The sequence below is a fragment of the Bufo bufo genome, chromosome 6 (genome assembly GCF_905171765.1).
Source record: "Bufo bufo chromosome 6, aBufBuf1.1, whole genome shotgun sequence".
NCBI classification, from domain to species: Eukaryota; Metazoa; Chordata; class Amphibia; order Anura; family Bufonidae; genus Bufo; species Bufo bufo.
In genome coordinates, this window is record NC_053394.1 from 52,496,018 (window position 1) to 52,517,743 (window position 21,726).

A 21,726-nucleotide genomic window follows, 5' to 3' on the forward strand; every position below is an offset into this window, starting at 1 on the left:
TGCCTGAGGAGGTGGTGATGGTGAGTACAATAAAAGAATTCAAGAGGGGCCTGGATGTATTTCTGGAGTGTAATAATATTACAGGCTATAGCTACTAGAGAGGGGTCGTTGATCCAGGGAGTTATTCTGATTGCCTGATTGGAGTTGGGAAGGAATTTTTCCCCCTTAAGTGGGGAAAATTGGCTTCTACCTCACAGGTTTTTTTTTGCCTTCCTTTGGATCAACTTGCAGGATAACAGGCCGAACTGGATGGACGAATGTCTTTTTTCGGCCTTATATACTATGTTACTATGTTAATCCTCTGTGCACTGTTGTTTGCATGAGCTCCTAAAGGGTTGGTCTAGGTTTTAGTTTTTAAAGGGCTTTTCTGGGATTTACATATTGATGACTTATCCTCATAACAGGTCATCAATATGAGATTGATGGGGGTCCAACTCCTGGCACCTCCACCAATCAGTTGTTTGTGGTAGCCGCGGTGCTCACCGGAGCTCACCACGGCGCCGTCCATTTGATAGCAGCTGTGCTTGGTATCGCAGTTCGTCCCCATTCACTTTGAAGCTGTGCCTAGGCCATGTGATTGATGATCATTGGCCTAGTAAGAGACCTAAGCTCTCAAGGACCACCGCAGCCTCTTCCTACAGCTGATTGGAGTCAGACCTTGACGATCTCATGCTGATGAGGATAGGCGATCAATATGTAAATCACAGAGAACTCCTTTAAATCCCCTGTGTCTGGGATACCTGTGGAGAAATTCAACTGGAATGGAGAAGCAGTATTCCAGGCAGGGGGCCAAATAAAAAAAACTAAATTGGGCAACCTCTTTAAACTACTGTAATACTCTTGTTAAAGGGATTCTGTCACCTCGTTTTAGCCTATAGAGCTGCGGACATGCACGGCTAGATCGCCGCTAGCATGTCCGCAATATACCGGTCCTATAGGGCTGTGTGCTTTTATTGTGTTTAAAAAAAGGTTTTATAGATATGTAAATGAGCCTGGAAGGGGCCCAAGGGGCTGTACTAACCTTCTTGGAGCCAAGCCACGCCCCATGTGAAGGAGCCCAGCACTGCCTGCGTCCTCCGAATCTCCTCCCTGCTCACAGTTAGATCACCGTAATCTCGCGATGCGTGAGCTCGCGCATGTGCAGTGCCAGCATAGTGTTCCTTCCCTGTGCTGGCATCAGCCTCAGGGAAGGAACTGCGCATGTGCGAGCTCGCGCATCACGAGATTACAGCGATCTAACTGTGAGCAGGGAGGAGATTCGGAGGACGCAGGCGGTGCTGGGCTCCTTCACAGGGGGGCGCGGCTGGACTCCAAGAAGGTTAGTACAGCCCAATGGGCTCCTTACCAGGCTCATTTACATATCTATAAAATGATTTTTTTAAACACAATAAAACCACACAGAGACATGGGACAGGTATATTGCGGACATACTAGCTCTGATCTAGCCGTGCATGTCCGCAGCTCTATAGGCTAAAACGAGGTCACAGAATCCCTTTAAGGTAAGTGACAATGAGAGGTGTGAAAGATGAACTTACTTTTCTCACTGAGCTCTTTAGTGGAATGTATCCAGACAACATCTTCACATCAATAACAACCATATTGGATTTTTGCCGAGAACCTGTATATCTACAGTAAAATGAAAGATACAAAAAGTAACCACAAGGTCATTAATATCATAGCGACAAACGTACGGTTAGTGTAGAAAAATGATTGTATGACTTAGCATAGGGGCTTAGCTATAGGGGAAGTGGCCCCTTCAGGGCTCCTTCAACAGTATTATACAATGACATTATATACAGTAACACTATAGGAAACAAATGAAGCGGCTGCTGGGCCTCGTCTGATAAGCCACAGGAGTGGGGGTTGCAAAGTTGTAGGGTGGGGGGGGGGGGGGGCAGTCATTTCTAGTAAAGCCACTGACTTAGCATATACATGTATAGCACAGTAGATGACACTCACCGAGCACTGATTGTGAGCTCCAGTTTTGTCATTGATTCTTCTGCACATTCATTTGATTCAACCTCCGCTTTAATTGCAAAGGTTTCTTCTTGTCTAGGTGGAGGAATGTTGTATCTCAGGACAGTCTGTCAGATTAGGAAATTGAGTTTAGATAAATGTACTGTACGTGGTAGATCAATACCGAAGAACTTGAAAATTCAACTTACTTGTACATAGACACAACCGCTTCCTGAAGATCTCACCGTATACTCTCCAGGCACTGTTGGTAGCGATGTACTCTGCAGAAGTAGCCTGTTATTGTTATTTACGTGGAACTGCTTCATAAATTCTGTATTGGATGATACTGTCACAGTCACATCTCCTTTGTCACTGAAGGTGGCCTCTGCATACTTGGCCAATGCCTGAAGAGCCACCACTGTGTCCTGTAGAGAAAAAGTACTATATTGACATCTGGTGAAAAGTTATTATATGTTTCTTTAAGTTGAATGAGTGTATACTGTACTTATGGAAAAAAGTTTGTCATGAGATTGACATTTATAGGTCTCCATTATTTAAATGGCTTACCCTACAAAAATTAATGTAATGAAAAGAACATTTCAAATGAAGTGTATTTCTCCTGTGTCTAAAATTCTGGTCCACCTTCAGTGGAGGACTGACATGCTCAGTGTCTTCCCTGCTCTCTTACTTACTTACTTAGTGAAGCAGGCCAAATCCCTTTCATTCAATTTTAAATTCATGGGAATTAATGGCTATATCTCTCTCTAGACAGTGGAGAAGGAAATTGTAGGTCATTGGATACGCTAGAGCTTTTTATCAGTGAATTTGCTGGAGCTGGCGATAAAAGGGTTAACAAAAAATGACTTCAATGCACTCTTGGAAGGTGCTTGGCTGTCTCATATGATGAACTGCTGCTCACCCACAGAAAGGGAAGAAACAAAGCACAGCATATGAGAACTGATAAGGTTGACAATTACACTGGAGAGAAACATTTTTTGCATTGCTGTAGTTAAAATAATGCTGTGCAGTAGGGATGAGCGAACCCGAACTGTATACGGACCCGAACCCGAACATTTTCGTAAAAGTCCGGGTTCGGGTTCGGTGTTCGGCGCTTTGTTGGCGCTTTTTGAAAGGCTGCAAAGCAGCCAATCAACAAGCGTTATACTACTTGCCCCAAGAGGCCATCACAGCCTTGCCTACTATTGGCATGGCTGTGATTGGCCAGTGCAGCATGTGACCCAGCCTCTATATAAGCTTGGGTCACGTAGCGCTGCACGTCACTCTGCTGATTGAAGCATAGGGAGAGGTTGCTGCTGCGACGTTAGGGCGAGATTAGGCAGATTAACTCCTCCAAAAGACTTCATTCTGTGATCGATCTGCAGCTGTGGATCATTGAAGTGCTAATATCGACTTGCTCACTTTTTTGAGGCTGCCCAGAGCGTTTTTAGATCACTTTTTTCTGGGGTGATCGGCGGCCATTTTGTGGCTTGTGGTGCGCCAGCACAAGCTATCACCAAGTGTATTTAACCATCAATAGTGTGGTTATTTTGTGCTATATCCTACATCAGGTGCAGGCTGAGCCTGTGTCACCGAAGTGCATTTAACCATCAACAGTCTGGTTATTTTTTGGCCATATACTACATCAGCTGCAGGCTGAGCCTGTGTCACCGAAGTGCATTTAACCATCAACAGTCTGGTTATTTTTTGGCCATATACTACATCTGGTGCAGGCTGAGCCTGTGTCACCCAAGTGCATTTAACCATCAATAGTGTGGTTATTTTTTGGCCACATACTACATCAGGGGCAAGTTGAGCCTGTCACCCAGCGCCTAAAAAATAGACCTGACATTTCTATTCAACCAAATCTGTACTGTTTTAGCTGGTCAAGTTATTTGTAGTGACCGTAAAAGCACATTTTTTGTTCTGGGTTGAAAAACTATTCCCAAATTTGCCATTCTCAAAATAACTAGTTTCTGCTATATGAGGCCTACTTGAAATCTATCCCAAAAAGGATATCTTACATTGAAGGTGCTGATAGTGTCATTCAGAAAAACCTAAGACACACTTGCTACCGTGCAGATAGAAGTCTAATTCTGTGATTAATCCTATACCTGTCACACAGCGCAAAAAAAAACAGGCCTCACATTTCTATTCAACCAAATCTGTACTGTTTTAGCTGGTCAAGTTATTTGTAGTGACCGTAAAAGCAGACTTTTTGTTCTGGGTTGAAAAACTATTCCCAAATTTGCCATTCTCAAAATAACTAGTTTCTGCTATATGAGGCCTACTTGAAATCTATCCCAAAAAGGATATCTTACATTGAAGGTGCTGATCGTGTCATTCAGAAAAACCTAAGACACACTTGCTACCGTGCAGATAGAAGTCTAATTCTGTGATTAAACCTATACTTGTCACACAGCGCAAAAAAAAACAGGCCTCACATTTCTATTCAACCAAATCTGTACTGTTTTAGCTGGTCAAGTTATTTGTAGTGACCGTAAAAGCACACTTTTTGTTCTGGGTTGAAAAACTATTCCCAAATTTGCCATTCTCAAAATAACTAGTTTCTGCTATATGAGGCCTACTTGAAATCTATCCCAAAAAGGATATCTTACATATTAGGTGCTGATAGTGTCATTCAGAAAAACCTAAGACACACTTGCTACCGTGCAGATAGAAGTCTAATTCTGTGATTAAACCTATACCTGTCACACAGCGCAAAAAAAAACAGGCCTCACATTTCTATTCAACCAAATCTGTACTGTTTTAGCTGGTCAAGTTATTTGTAGTGACCGTAAAAGCAGACTTTTTGTTCTGGGTTGAAAAACTATTCCCAAATTTGCCATTCTCAAAATAACTTTTTTCTGCTATATGAGGCCTACTTGAAATCTATCCCAAAAAGGATATCTTACATTGAAGGTGCTGATAGTGTCATTCAGAAAAACCTAAGACACACTTGCTACCGTGCAGATAGAAGTCTAATTCTGTGATTAAACCTATACTTGTCACACAGCGCAAAAAAAAACAGGCCTCACATTTCTATTCAACCAAATCTGTACTGTTTTAGCTGGTCAAGTTATTTGTAGTGACCGTAAAAGCACATTTTTTGTTCTGGGTTGAAAAACTATTCCCAAATTTGCCATTCTCAAAATAACTAGTTTCTGCTATACACTGCGTGCAGAATTATTAGGCAAATGAGTATTTTGACCACATCATCCTCTTTATGCATGTTGTCTTACTCCAAGCTGTATAGGCTCGAAAGCCTACTACCAATTAAGCATATTAGGTGATGTGCATCTCTGTAATGAGAAGGGGTGTGGTCTAATGACATCAACACCCTATATTAGGTGTGCATAATTATTAGGCAACTTCCTTTCCTTTGGCAAAATGGGTCAAAAGAAGGACTTGACAGGCTCAGAAAAGTCAAAAATAGTGAGATATCTTGCAGAGGGATGCAGCACTCTTAAAATTGCAAAGCTTCTGAAGCGTGATCATCGAACAATCAAGCGTTTCATTCAAAATAGTCAACAGGGTCGCAAGAAGCGTGTGGAAAAACCAAGGCGCAAAATAACTGCCCATGAACTGAGAAAAGTCAAGCGTGCAGCTGCCAAGATGCCACTTGCCACCAGTTTGGCCATATTTCAGAGCTGCAACATCACTGGAGTGCCCAAATGCACAAGGTGTGCAATACTCAGAGACATGGCCAAGGTAAGAAAGGCTGAAAGACGACCACCACTGAACAAGACACACAAGCTGAAACGTCAAGACTGGGCCAAGAAATATCTCAAGACTGATTTTTCTAAGGTTTTATGGACTGATGAAATGAGAGTGAGTCTTGATGGGCCAGATGGATGGGCCCGTGGCTGGATTGGTAAAGGGCAGAGAGCTCCAGTCCGACTCAGACGCCAGCAAGGTGGAGGTGGAGTACTGGTTTGGGCTGGTATCATCAAAGATGAGCTTGTGGGGCCTTTTCGGGTTGAGGATGGAGTCAAGCTCAACTCCCAGTCCTACTGCCAGTTTCTGGAAGACACCTTCTTCAAGCAGTGGTACAGGAAGAAGTCTGCATCCTTCAAGAAAAACATGATTTTCATGCAGGACAATGCTCCATCACACGTGTCCAAGTACTCCACAGCGTGGCTGGCAAGAAAGGGTATAAAAGAAGAAAATCTAATGACATGGCCTCCTTGTTCACCTGATCTGAACCCCATTGAGAACCTGTGGTCCATCATCAAATGTGAGATTTACAAGGAGGGAAAACAATACACCTCTCTGAACAGTGTCTGGGAGGCTGTGGTTGCTGCTGCACGCAATGTTGATGGTGAACAGATCAAAACACTGACAGAATCCATGGATGGCAGGCTTTTGAGTGTCCTTGAAAAGAAAGGTGGCTATATTGGTCACTGATTTGTTTTTGTTTTATTTTTGAATGTCAGAAATGTATATTTGTGAATGTTGAGATGTTATATTGGTTTCACTGGTAAAAATAAATAATTGAAATGGGTATATATTTGTTTTTTGTTAAGTTGCCTAATAATTATGCACAGTAATAGTCACCTGCACACACAGATATCCCCCTAAAATAGCTAAAACTAAAAACAAACTAAAAACTACTTCCAAAAATATTCAGCTTTGATATTAATGAGTTTTTTGGGTTCATTGAGAACATGGTTGTTGTTCAATAATAAAATTAATCCTCAAAAATACAACTTGCCTAATAATTCTGCACTCCCTGTATGAGGCCTACTTGAAATCTATCCCAAAAAGGATATCTTACATATTAGGTGCTGATAGTGTCATTCAGAAAAACCTAAGACACACGCTACCGTGCAGATAGAAGTCTAATTCTGTGATTAAACCTATACCTGTCACACAGCGCAAAAAAAAACAGGCCTCACATTTCTATTCAACCAAATCTGTACTGTTTTAGCTGGTCAAGTTATTTGTAGTGACCGTAAAAGCACACTTTTTGTTCTGGGTTGAAAAACTATTCCCAAATTTGCCATTCTCAAAATAACTAGTTTCTGCTATATGAGGCCTACTTGAAATCTATCCCAAAAAGGATATCTTACAGCCGGTTTGACGCACATCCCTTGCCTGGCGCATGTGCTGAATTTGGTGGTGCAGAAGTTCATTCGCAACTACCCCGACATGTCAGAGCTGCTGCATAAAGTGTGGGCCGTCTGTTCGCGCTTCCGGCGTTCACACCCTGCCGCTGCTCGCCTGTCTGCGCTACAGCGTAACTTCAGCCTTCCCGCTCACCGCCTCATATGCGACGTACCCACCAGATGGAACTCCACCTTGCATATGCTGGACAGACTGTGCGAGCAGCAGCAGGCCATAGTGGAGTTTCAGCTGCAGCACGCACGGGTCAGTCGCACTGCGGATCAGCCCCACTTCACCACCAATGACTGGGCCTCCATGCGAGACCTGTGTGCCCTGTTGCGCTGTTTCGAGTACTCCACCAACATGGCCAGTGGCGATGACGCCGTTATCAGCGTTACAATACCACTTCTATGTCTCCTTGAGAAAACACTTAGGGCGATGATGGAAGAGGAGGTGGCCCAGGAGGAAGAGGAGGAAGAGGGGTCATTTTTAGCACTTTCAGGCCAGTCTCTTCGAAGTGACTCAGAGGGAGGTTTTTTGCAACACCAGAGGCCAGGTACAAATGTGGCCAGACAGGGCCCACTACTGGAGGACGAGGAGGACGAGGATGAGGAGGAGGTGGAGGAGGATGAGGATGAAGCATGTTCACAGCGGGGTGGCACCCAAAGCAGCTCGGGCCCATCACTGGTGCGTGGCTGGGGGGAAACACAGGACGATGACGATACGCCTCCCACAGAGGACAACTTGTCCTTACCTCTGGGCAGCCTGGCACACATGAGCGACTACATGCTGCAGTGCCTGCGCAACGACAGCAGAGTTGCCCACATTTTAACGTGTGCGGACTACTGGGTTGCCACTCTGCTGGATCCCCGGTACAAAGACAATGTGCCCACCTTACTTCCTACACTGGAGCGTGATAGGAAGATGCGCGAGTACAAGCGCACGTTGGTAGACGCGCTACTGAGAGCATTCCCAAATGTCACAGGGGAACCAGTGGAAGCCCAAGGCGAAGGCAGAGGAGGAGCAAGAGGTCGCCAACGCAGCTGTGTCACGGCCAGCTCCTCTGAGGGCAGGGTTAGCATGGCAGAGATGTGGAAAAGTTTTGTCACCACGCCACAGCTAACTGCACCACCACCTGATACAGAACGTGTTAGCAGGAGGCAACATTTCACTAACATGGTGGAACAGTACCTGTGCACACCCCTCCACGTACTGACTGATGGTTCGGCCACATGTAACTTCTGGGTCTCCAAATTGTCCACGTGGCCAGAGCTAGCCTTTTATGCCTTGGAGGTGCTGGCCTGCCCGGCGGCCAGCGTTTTGTCTGAACGTGTATTCAGCACGGCAGGGGGCGTCATTACAGACAAACGCAGCCGCCTGTCTACAGCCAATGTGGACAAGCTGACGTTCATAAAAATGAACCAGGCATGGATCCCACAGGACCTGTCCATCCCTTGTGCAGATTAGATATTAACTACCTCCCCTTAACAATATATTATTGTACTCCAGGGCACTTCCTCATTCAATCCTATTTTTATTTTCATTTTACCATTATATTGCGGGGCAACCCAAAGTTGAATGAACCTCTCCTCTGTCTGGGTGCCGAGGCCTAAATGTGTGACAGTGGCCTGTTCCAGTGGTGGGTGATGTGAAGCCTGATTCTCTGATATGACATGAAGACTGATTCTGCGCTGACATAAGGCCAGATTCTCTGTTACGGGACCTCTCTCCTCTGCCTGGGTGCCTGGGCCTAAATATGTGACAGTGGCCTGTTCCAGTGGTGGGTGACGTGAAGCCTGATTCTCTGCTATGACATGAAGACAGATTCTGTGCTGACATAAGGCCAGATTCTCTGTTACGGGACCTCTCTCCTCTGCCTGGGTGCCTGGGCCTAAATATGTGACAGTGGCCTGTTCCAGTGGTGGGTGATGTGATGCCTGATTCTCTGCTATGACATGAAGACTGATTCTGCGCTGGCATAAGGCCAGATTCTCTGTTACGGGACCTCTCTCCTCTGCCTGGGTGCCGGGGCCTAAATGTGTGACAGTGGCCTGTTCCAGTGGTGGGTGACGTGAAGCCTGATTCTCTGCTATGACATGAAGACAGATTCTGTGCTGACATAAGGCCAGATTCTCTGTTACGGGACCTCTCTCCTCTGCCTGGGTGCCTGGGCCTAAATATGTGACAGTGGCCTGTTCCAGTGGTGGGTGATGTGATGCCTGATTCTCTGCTATGACATGAAGACTGATTCTGCGCTGGCATAAGGCCAGATTCTCTGTTACGGGACCTCTCTCCTCTGCCTGGGTGCCGGGGCCTAAATGTGTGACAGTGGCCTGTTCCAGTGGTGGGTGACGTGAAGCCTGATTCTCTGCTATGACATGAAGACAGATTCTGTGCTGACATAAGGCCAGATTCTCTGTTACGGGACCTCTCTCCTCTGTCTGGGTGCCGGGGCCTAAATGTGTGACAGTGGCCTGTTCCAGTGGTGGGTGACGTGAAGCCTGATTCTCTTCTATGACATGAAGACAGATTCTGTGCGGACATAAGGCCAGATTCTCTGTTACGGGACCTCTCTCCTCTGCCTGGGTGCCGGGGCCTAAATGTGTGACAGTGGCCTGTTCCAGTGGTGGGTGACGTGAAGCCTGATTCTCTGCTATGACATGAAGACAGATTCTGCGGAGACATAAGGCCAGATTCTCTGTTACGCGACCCCTCTCCTCTGTCTGGGTGCTGGGGCCTAAATGTGTGACAGTGGCCTGTTCCAGTGGTGGGTGACGTGAAGCCTGATTCTCTGCTATGACATGAAGACAGATTCTGTGCTGACATAAGGCCAGATTCTCTGTTACGGGACCTCTCTCCTCTGCCTGGGTGCCGGGGCCTAAATGTGTGACAGTGGCCTGTTCCAGTGGTGGGTGACGTGAAGCCTGATTCTCTGCTATGACATGAAGACAGATTCTGTGCTGACATAAGGCCAGATTCTCTGTTACGGGACCTCTCTCCTCTGCCTGGGTGCCTGGGCCTAAATATGTGACAGTGGCCTGTTCCAGTGGTGGGTGACGTGAAGCCTGATTCTCTGCTATGACATGAAGACTGATTCTGCGCTGACATAAGGCCAGATTCTCTGTTACGGGACCTCTCTCCTCTGCCTGGGTGCCTGGGCCTAAATGTGTGACAGTGGCCTGTTCCAGTGGTGGGTGACGTGAAGCCTGATTCTCTGCTATGACATGAAGACTGATTCTGCGCTGACATATGGCCAAATTCTCTGTTACGGGACCTCTCTCCTCTGCCTGGGTGCCTGGGCCTAAATGTGTGACAGTGGCCTGTTCCAGTGGTGGGTGACGTGAAGCCTGATTCTCTGCTATGACATGAAGACAGATTCTGCGCTGACATAAGGCCAGATTCTCTGTTACGGGACCTCTCTCCTCTGTCTGGGTGCCGGGGCCTAAATGTGTGACAGTGGCCTGTTCCAGTGGTGGGTGACGTGAAGCCTGATTCTCTGCTATGACATGAAGACAGATTCTGTGCGGACATAAGGCCAGATTCTCTGTTACGGGACCTCTCTCCTCTGCCTGGGTGCCGGGGCCTAAATGTGTGACAGTGGCCTGTTCCAGTGGTGGGTGACGTGAAGCCTGATTCTCTGCTATGACATGAAGACAGATTCTGCGCTGACATAAGGCCAGATTCTCTGTTACGGGACCTCTCTCCTCTGTCTGGGTGCTGGGGCCTAAATGTGTGACAGTGGCCTGTTCCAGTGGTGGGTGACGTGAAGCCTGATTCTCTGCTATGACATGAAGACAGATTCTGTGCTGACATAAGGCCAGATTCTCTGTTACGGGACCTCTCTCCTCTGCCTGGGTGCCAGGGCCTAAATGTGTGACAGTGGCCTGTTCCAGTGGTGGGTGACGTGAAGCCTCATTCTCTGCTATGACATGAAGACTGATTCTGCGCTGACATATGGCCAGATTCTCTGTTACGGGACCTTTCTCCTCTGCCTGGGTGCCTGGGCCTAAATGTGTGACAGTGGCCTGTTCCAGTGGTGGGTGACGTGAAGCCTGATTCTCTGCTATGACATGAAGACTGATTCTGCGCTGACATAAGGCCAGATTCTCTGTTACGGGACCTCTCTCCTCTGCCTGGGTGCCTGGGCCTAAATGTGTGACAGTGGCCTGTTCCAGTGGTGGGTGACGTGAAGCCTGATTCTCTGCTATGACATGAAGACTGATTCTGCGCTGACATAAGGCCAGATTCTCTGTTACGGGACCTCTCTCCTCTGTCTGGGTGCCTGGGCCTAAATGTGTGACAGTGGCCTGTTCCAGTGGTGGGTGACGTGAAGCCTGATTCTCTGCTATGACATGAAGACTGATTCTGCGCTGACATAAGGCCAGATTCTCTGTTACAGGACCTCTCTCCTCTGTCTGGGTGCCGGGGCCTAAATGTGTGAGAGTGGCCTGTTCCAGTGGTGGGTGACGTGAAGCCTGATTCTCTGCTATGACATGAAGACAGATTCTGTGCTGACATAAGGCCAGATTCTCTGTTACGGGACCTCTCTCCTATGTCTGGGTGCCGGGGCCTAAATATGTGAAAGTGGCCTGTTCCAGTGGTGGGTGACGTGAAGCCTGATTCTCTGCTATGACATGAAGACTGATTCTGCGCTGACATGAAGCCAGATTCTCTGCTATGGCATGAAGAGACTGATTCTCTGCTGACATGAAGCCAGATTCTCTGCTATGGGACCTCTGTCCAATTGATATTGGTTCATTTTTATTTTTTTTATTTTTATTTTAATTCATTTCCCTATCCACATTTGTTTGCAGGGGATTTACCTACATGTTGCTGACTTTTGCAGCCCTCTAGCTCTTTCCTGGGCTGTTTTACAGCCTTTTTAGTGGCCAAAAGTTTGGGTCCCCATTGACTTCAATGGGGTTCGGGACGAAGTTCGGTTCGGGTTCGGATCCCGAACCCGAACATTTCCGGGAAGTTCGGCCGAACTTCTCGAACCCGAACATCCAGGTGTTCGCTCAACTCTACTGTGCAGTACTTCTGATGTTTTTTTTTTTGTAGGATAACCCCTTTAAGGATGACATATCCATTACCTTCCTGCATAGTGTGGCAGATGTATCAATGGTTTTACTCTTGCAAAATATAGTGTAACCATATTTTGAAATTGCTTTGGAAAATGTGGGGAAATATAAAGTTCCTTTAAATGGGAGTCATGCAGTGTGCCAGCGACCCAATGCATAAGGGGTTAAAATGTCTCTTTTACCCTGTGTAATGTGTATGGTCTACCCTGAAGGCTGTGAATAGAATTAACAGGCCCATGGGAACAGTTTGCAGGTGGCGCTGCTCCACCCATCCCCTCCTTTGAGGGGTTGCAACTTAGTGAGTTAATTAGAGCAGTGTGAGTGAGACAGAGAAACCATAGAAGCAACAGAGTAGCCATGGGAAGTGATACCAGCCAGCTAAGGGATTTAACTGAGACAGAGCCCGATACCAGCCTCTGAGCGAGCAAGTGAGACATATCCTGGAGTGTATACAGCCATAAAGGAGAGGTGCATGATGAAGACCATAGAGTGTTGTCCTGCATTTAAAGAAGATAGAAAGAGATTTAAGAGAGAGAGATTTTGCACCCCTTTGGCGGAAACATGAGAGAAAGTTCAGATATATTGCAGGATTGACTCATAGAGATAACAAATGTCATGTTATTTCCATATTTGCAGTCCCCAGGAATTGTAAGACATTTAGATCTGCCAAACTGTGAATAATCAAGGTTGAACCTACTGCTGTGTAATGGGACGGTGACAGTGGATCCACTGTGCCAACTAACCGGTTCGACTTTGGGCTGAACCTAAGGCCATTATTTTGACGCTCTCCTGGTATTCACAAACCCCTGCATAGGGATGTGGACTTTGCTGTAGCAACCATCCGCTACCTCCTGGGATAGTCCTGACAGGTGACCCATGGGGGTGACGGACTCCAGTGCAAGCACTGGGAACTCAGGATAGCAAAAATGCAGGAAAACGCAGCAGCAGTCTGAGGGGCACTAACTAGGACTTTAAACAGTTTTTTGGGGATTCAGGCAGTACACTGAAAATGTAGATGAGGTAGACGACACAGGATAGGCTTGAGGGCATGTGGGGGTGCAAGGCGCAGGCAGGCTGGGTACTTGACAGGAGCACACAGACAGGCTGGGTACTGAACTGAAACACGAACAGAACTGAACAGGAAGCGTGGGAGCACACAGACAGGATGGGTACAGGACTGGAACAGGGTAGAAACACAGGCAGGAAAAATGCAGGATAAACACAAGCAAATCACAGAAGCACTAGACTATGATACACCATCGCAACTTGCAGAGGACGCCGGTGAACAGGGCACTAGGTGGCATGGTGAGTGATGTGGTGTCCGCGCCTGCAGAGAACAGCAGAACAGCAGTGCAGCGGCGGCATGGACTGTCGGCATAACACTGTGAGAACAACATGTATTTGTACTTTGCCAACCTCTTCGGTAAAGAACTGTTATTTGTTGTAAAGTCCTTTAAAGTCTACCTGACTTGCCGCCTAACACCTACACCAACGGCACCCCAAACCATCCCCAAGCAGGAGACAGTCACCAGGGTGTGCTCTGAGCGGAAGAAAGGCTGTGCCCCTACCTTCACTGTGTGTGCTCTGCCCAGGGACAACCAGAGAAGGATCACCCCCGTGAGTACTACTACTACCATCCTACACCACAGCCACCACTTCTATCCTCTGCACCCCAACGCATCCCCTGCGGGCCACTGATCACCACATTCATTATTGTCCATCAATTTCCATTGTGGCCATATTGATCAATGTGTCCTCACGGCCATGGATGGAAATATACTGGTGCCATTGGCACACTCTGTGATGGTACAGAGGGAAAGGCTAGAGAACCACAGGAAGTTGAAATTTCAGTATTCAGACTGTAACATGGAAAAAATCTGGGAATACAATCTGACCAGACAGTACAGGATGTTTTTCACAATCAGTTTAACTGGAGAGTGTCTGAAAACAAGTTACAATGTTCGTAATTATGATATAAAAACCTTAATGGAAATAGCAGACTCTTTTTATAACGGTGTCATAGTAAAACATAATGACTTCTATACCTGGGTAGAAGAAAATCCTCCATATGGATTCTGTTGTTTGCTCAACCAATTTACAATCTCTGAGCCTTTGACTAAATCTTGAGTTGGACCAGAAAGGACGGCTAGGAGCACATATGAGGTCAACTCCACCTCTGCTGATGGAGCTCGGGACCAGTATGAGTCTGCAGACTGAGGTTTGGACAAACGTTCCCAATGCTGCTCACGATCTATTAATAAATTGTTAGTATGTAGGGAAATACTGTCTTCATAACACCTTGCTGACCATCTCAAAAAATTGTCAACGTGAATACATTTTACCAAGAATATAAGTGCTCAAACATACAGTATGTACAAAAGAAGTATAGACAGATTAAACGTAAGGCTACTTCCATACTAGCGTTTTTGCTGGATCCGGCAGGGATCAGCAAAAACACTTCCGTTACTGATAATGCAATCATCTGCATCTGTTATGAATGGATTAGGTTGTATTATCTTTAACATAGCAAGGATGGCTCCGTCATGAACACCATTGAAAGTCAATGGGGGACGGATCCTTGTTCTATTGTGTCAGAGAAAACGGATCTGTCCCCATTGACTTGCATTGTGGGTCACGCCGGATCCGTTCTGCTCCGCATCCCATGACGGAAAGAAAACCGCAGCATGCTGTGATTTGCTCTCTGGTATGGGAACGCAACGAAATTGTCAATGTGGGACAAAACATTGTCAATGGGTACAAAACTGAAGCGTCCTATGATGGATCTCAATACGGGAAAAGAGAAACGCTTGTGTGAAAGTAACCTAAGATATGATAATGTGGTGTTTGTAAGGACTAAATTTGTTTTTTCAATTTAAGTCATCTGTGGCCAATGCAACATTTCCATTCTGGAGATATTTACATTGGAATATACATGATTTCATGTTCTCAATTAATCTCATACCAAATATTGGGTGTAGTTTGCATTTTGCCGATGAGGGTACTGAATGCATAACTCTTTGTAAAAGGATAAAGAAGAGGAAGGTAAAGAAGGATAGGAATTGTGGTTATATATGGTAAAAGTAATATAAGTAATTAAAATAACTAATATAAATAAAATTACTATTTTAAATCTAAGTAAAACCTATTAAAATACATAATTAAAATACATTAAATAAATAAATAATACACATGCAATAAATATAAAATAAGCAAAATAAATGAATAAAATAAATAAACTATATACGATACTAAAAATGAATAATTAAAAAACAAACAAATAAGTATAATAATATAATTAAAATATAATACAATAATTAATATAAATTAAATAAATATATAAAATAAACAAATACATAATTGACATAAAATAAATAAAAATAAATAAATTAAATAACTAAGAATAAATAAGCAACTAAATAGGAAAAAATAATATGAAATAAATGAAATAAAAACTAAATATTAAAGCAATTTAAATATATAATAAAATAATAATTGTTAGTGATTGCAATTAAGTCATGAGACCACCTTTATTTTCAAACGAATGAATGTTAAAAGAATTCATAGTTTTCTGTACCTATTTACTATGTGCCCTGACTGAAAGCCACATATAGATAATCAAGATAATAAAAGGCCCCCTAATTTTACCCTATTTTTATTTTACTATGTTATGAGGACATTAGTGTCCTGATGTCTTGGCATAGAGTAAATCTCATTACCAGTTTAGTACACCGGTAATTATGGTGAATAAATATGGATGTAGCCAGATGATTTTCCCTATGTCATCGGTGTCAGGGGGTGGGGTCCAGGTTCTGGGTGCAGTGTTGAATGGGAGGGGAGTTTGGGCACCAACAAGCCACTTTTTTGGAACTTATCCAGTCGTGTTTCAGCATTGGCTGCTTCTCCACCCAGCAGTCGCCACTCTTATTGACGCAGCAGTCCTGGGAGATATCTGGAATGGCTCGTTTGTCAGCTGCATGGCTGTTCCAATAGGATAGCCATGCAGACCAGCTAAGCTCTGGCTGGTTCGCCTATCAGTAAGTCTGGATGCGGGGCCAATCAGGTCCCTGTCTTGGTGTTCAATCCTAGAGCTAGATGCGGGATTTAAGTCAGGCAATTACTAATTGTTAGTGCTTGTGATTCTTTGACTCCAGTCTGTTATTTGCGCTCAGAACAGTGCTGCATTTCTGTTGGACCTTTCAATGTATTGACCTTGGCTTGTTTCAGGATTTACCCCTTGTCTACTGATTTGGCTTATACTGACTATCCTGGTTTTGACTGGCTTATACTTTCCTGTCACTCCTTGACATCTGATTGGTCTGCTACCTGTGAGCTTGCAACTGTTTTCTGCAACCTTACTCAGTGGATGCAACTTGTGTCCATAGCAAACCAAACAAAAACAGCCATGAAGTAAAAAATCATGTGTGGGAACATAACTACAACACCAAACTTCAAAAACCACACATGTAATACAAAGACCTTTTTTTTTGTGTCATATCCAAAAAGACATACAATACATGAATATGGAAATGAATATGTTGGGGATTGTATTTTAATACTACTTCTTTGTTAATATGGCATTGGTGTTAGTGAGTAATTCAGTTTACATCTCTGTATTATTGGTTGAATATTCAATATTACTAACTATTAATGTTGTTCAAGCACCAAAGTGCTTGTGTGCACTGGTGCTCGAGTAGAACACTTCCCGATGCTATGTCCATATATGGAGTCAGTGCTTGGGGACACCCCAGTGTATTTAAATCTAATTTAGCCTCTATTTCTGAAAAGTTTCTGACGGGATTTGAACTCACAACCTTCTCATTAGCCCCCATTATGCCCCTCATTAGCCCCCATATGCCTCATTAGCCCCCATAAGCCTCATTAGCCCCCATTATGCCTCTCATTAGCTCCCATTATGCCCCCAGCAGCCTAATTTTTTATAAAATAAAAAAACACTTACCTCTCTGCTCCTGGACGCCACCACTCCTCGCTGCCCGTGATTTTCTTCCTCCAGATGTCGACTCTCGGCTGTGTGATCTGAACTGTAGCGCACAGTGTGACGTCAAAAAAGGGCCTCACGCTGTGCGCAGCCCTACACAGCCGACAGCCGAGGACCAGGAAGCGGTAAGTACAGAGCGTTCACCGCTTCCTGGTCCTCCGGTACTAATGAGCGCTTCCAAAATTAGTATTCGCCGGCCAGCAGGCTTGATCAGGGTATGCCCAGGCACACCCGGCATACCCTGTGTGCACTGCTATGCTTAAAATTGGACCTCCACAGCAGCCCACCCCCTTAACTTTGACCTTTACAACAGCCTTGCCCTTTAACTATGACTTTCACAGCATACCACCCCCTTGACAGTGAACTCCACAGGGGCCCGCCCCCTTAACAGTGGCCTTTACTGGATCGGGCGCGTGTCCTTTTGAACAACTCACTCTAAGACAGCAGCACTGTACTGTCTGAGTGTGAGCTGCAGGTAGAAAGTCACCCTCACTCCCACCTCTGCAGCTGACAGAAGTTGATTTTTACCTTCATTTTTTCAATCCCCGTCGGCTCAGGAGTGGGATGGGGCATGGCCTAACCGGGTCATTGGCGTGGCATAGTGGGACCTGGGGGCGGGGTTTTATGTTTTTTGATGGTGGACACGTGGCAGGGGGCGTGTCTAGGCTCTTTCCTGCAAGAGTGACGCCCATCTGGGCACCTTACTGTCTAATTTGCATACCAAATCAACTGAATTTTCAGAGGATAAAAACATCTATTGCTGGAATATAGGCACATCTTGAAATAAGGTACTAAGTGCTATTAGGCCATGGCTTAACTTCAATAGAGATTATCCTGGTGACAGATTATCTTTAAAGCTCTCCTACAGCAGTGAAGATAAAGGGCTGGAAACCTGGAGTAAAACTGTGTATGTGGAGGCTGGAGGACCGGCGAGCTCCTATTGGCTGATAAGGGTCATGTGATCAAGCTTCTATTGGCTAATGCATTTTTTTTTATATCTCAGGAACAGTACGTCCTAGAGAGCTGAGACCTGGTCTAAAACCTTCCCGGACACCTGATGTACCTGTGTACCAAATTACATGATTTTAAATGCGACGGTGCGGATTCTTTTAGCAGACATACACACACACACACAAACTCAGCTTTATATATTAGATTATAATATATGTAAATATATTATGGCTAAAACATCAGTAGTAGTTTCCCACATATAATGCATTCATATATATCAGAAGTATGATTTTATCTATATATATATATATATATATTTTTTTTTGTAATTACTAATTTTTTACAATTACAAAAAAAAAAAAAAAATCTATAAATTTAATTTAGCCTCTATTTCTGAAGGGATTCAAACTCACAACCTTCTACATTACGGCCCAGAATGTTAACCACTACACTATAGATCTGCATGGCTAGTTACTTAAAAAAAAAAAAAAAAAATATGAGACTTCTGCTGTATAGGAATACTTACTACTAGTAGGTATTCCTATACAGCAGAAGTGTAATTATTATATATTTTTTTTAAACTCCTTAAGGACACAGCCTTATTTCACCTTAAAGAGGACCTTTCACCTATTATGACATTGTGATGAACTAAGTATACAGACATGGAGAGCGGCGCCCGGGGATCTCCCTGCACTTCTTATTATCCCTGGGCGCCGCTCCGTTCTGCCGCTATGCCCTCCGGTATCTTTGGTCACTAAGTTACGGTAGGCGGAGACTAAGTTATGGTAGGCGGAGTCTGCCCTTGTTCTGCTGTAGCGCTGGCCAATCACAGCGCAGAGCTCACAGCCTGGGAGAAAATAACCTCCCAGGCTGTGAGCTCTGCGCTGCGATTGGCCAGCGCTACAGCAGAACAAGGGCAGACTCCGCCTACCATAATTTAATGACTGAAATCTCCGCCTACCATAACTTTGTGACCGAAGATACCGGAGGGCATAGCAGCAGAACGGAGCGGCGCCCAGGGATAATAGTAAGTGCAGTGAGATCCACGGGCGCCGCTCTCCATGTCTGTATACTTAGTTCACAATGTCATAATAGGCGAAAGGTCCTCTTTAAGGACCAGACCATTTTTGGCAAATCTGACCAGTGTTATTTTAAGTGGTTATAACTTTAAAACGATTTTACTTATCCACGCCATTCTGAGACAAAAAATCATTTTTATTTATAAAAAATACTAAATTTGCCAAAAATTAGCAAAATTTCCAAGTTTCAATTTCTCTACTTCTATAATACATAGTAATACCTACAAAAATAGTTATTACTTTACATTCCCCATATGTCTACTTCATGTTAGGATCATTTTGGGAATTACATTTTATTTTTGGGGGACGTTACAAGGCTTAGAAGTTTAGAAGCAAATCTTGAAATTTCTCAGCAATTTTCAAAAAACAACTTTTTAAAGACGAGTTCAGGTCTGAAGTCACTTTGTGAGGCTTACATAATAGAAACCACCCAAAAATTACCCCATTCTAGAAACTACACCCCTCAAGGTATTCAAAACTGGTTTTACAAACGTCGTTAACCCTTTAGGTGTTCCACAAGAATTAATGGAAAATAGAGATACAATTTCCAAATTTCACTTTTTTGGCAGATTTTCCATTTTAATAATTTTTTTCCAGTTACAAAGCAAGGGTTAACAGCCAAACAAAACTCAATATTTATGGCTCTGATTCTGTAGTTTACAGAAACACCCCATATGTGGTCGTAAACCGCTGTACGGGCACACGGCAGGGTGCAGAAGGAAAGGAATGCCATACGGTTTTTGGAAGGCAGATTTGGCTGGACTGGTTTTTTGACACCATGTCCCATTTGAAGCCCCCCTGATCCACCCCTAAAGTATAAACTCCAAAAAAGTGACCCCCTTTTAGAAACTACAGGATAGGGTGGCAGTTTTGTTGGTACTAGTTTAGGGTACATATGATTTTTGGTTGCTCTATATTACACTTTTTGTGAGGCAAGGTAATAAGAAATAGCTGTTTTGGCACAGTTTTTTGTTGTTGTTATTCACAACATTCATCTGACAGGTTAGATCATGTGGTATTTTTTATAGAGCAGGTTGCCACGGACGCGGCGATACCTAATATGTATACTATTTTTTTCATTTATGTACGTTTTACACAATGATTTCATTTTTGAAACAAAAAAAAAATCATGTTTTAGTGTCTCCATAGTCTGAGAGACATAGTTTTTTCAGTTTTTGGGTGATTATCTTAGGTAGGGTCTCATTTTTTGCAGGATGAGATGACGGTTTGATTGGCACTATTTTGGGGTGCGTATGACTTTTTGATCGCTTGCTATTACTCTTTTTGTGATGTAAGGTGACAAAAAATAGCTTTTTTTACTTTTTTTTTTTTTTTACGGTATTCACCTGAGGGGTTAGTTCATGTGATATTTTTATAGAGCAAGTTATTATGGATGTGGCGATACCTAATATGTATACTTTTTATTATTTATGTAAGTTTTACACAATAATATCATTTTTGAAACAAAAAATAATCATGTTTTAGTGTCTCCATAGTCTGAGAGCCATAGTTTTTTAATTTTTCTGGGCCATTGTCTCATGTAGGGGCTAATTTTTTGCAGGATGAGGTGACGATTTGATTGGTACTATTTTGGCATACATACGACTTTTTTGATCACTTTTATTACCTTTTTTGGGAAGTAAGATGGGCAAAATTTCAATTTCATCATAGTTTTAATTTTTTCATTTTTATGGCGTTCACTGTGCGGGGAAAATAACATAACCTTTTCATAGAACAGGTTGTTATGGACGCAGTGATATCAAACATGTGTAGGGAATTTAATTTTTTTCATTTTTAATCAGTGGTAAATTTTTTATTTTATTTTTACTTTTTTTCTCTTTTTAACATTTTTTTTTTGACCCAGACCCATTTGGTTCTTGAAGATCCAGTGGGTCTGATGTCTGTATAATACAGTACAGTACACTATATAGTGTACTGTACTGTATTTTGACTTTACAAAGTCTGATTAGACTTCTGCCGTTAGCAGAAGTCTGATCAGCACCATGGACAGCCTTTGATCAACACCATGGACAACCGGACGCCTGTGAAGTTGGTATGGGTGATGGGGAGGGAGGGGGGCCCCCTCCCTCTCCCATCGGGGGCTGAAAAGGCACAGCAGCCCCGATGGGAGAGGGAGGGAGCGGGAGGGAGCTCCCTCCCTCTTAACCTCTTCCATACAGCAGTCCCTACGGACCGCGGCATGAAAGGGGTTAAACGCATGACATCTGTGCTGGCAGGCGTTTCAAGCAGAGTGTCAGCAATGTGCTGACACTCTGCAAACCGCTCGGCCATCCTGACAGAGTGGGCGGGCGGATGATCGCGTGCCTGCCTGTCCCCCCTAGTACCGCCCTGATGATTGCGACATTGACCCTGGGTGCCTGCTGATTGATTTCAGCAGGCACCGGGTTCCGATCACCGCTGGCCGAGCGGCGGTGATGGGAAATACATAGGACATACCGGTACGCCCTGTGTCCTTAACGATCGGGAAATCAGGGCGTACCGGTACGCCCTATGTCCGGAACAGGTTAAAGTTACTGGCCATGCAGCTCTATAGTGTAGA

The 21,726-nt window shown here is 44.3% G+C and overlaps 1 protein-coding gene across 1 annotated transcript in view; it reads right to left on the bottom strand.

Moving 5' to 3' along the window:
• LOC121003907 (alpha-2-macroglobulin-like) overlaps positions 1-21,726 on the bottom strand; it is a 185,084-nt gene that overhangs the window by 28,749 nt on the left and 134,609 nt on the right. Inside the window, exons 29-32 of the mRNA XM_040435849.1 lie at positions 14,186-14,391; positions 2,166-2,381; positions 1,960-2,084; positions 1,536-1,626 (exon numbers count right to left, since the gene is read on the bottom strand). Coding sequence (XP_040291783.1) covers positions 1,536-1,626; positions 1,960-2,084; positions 2,166-2,381; positions 14,186-14,391 — 638 coding nt within the window. The remainder of the gene's footprint in view (positions 1-1,535; positions 1,627-1,959; positions 2,085-2,165; positions 2,382-14,185; positions 14,392-21,726) is intronic.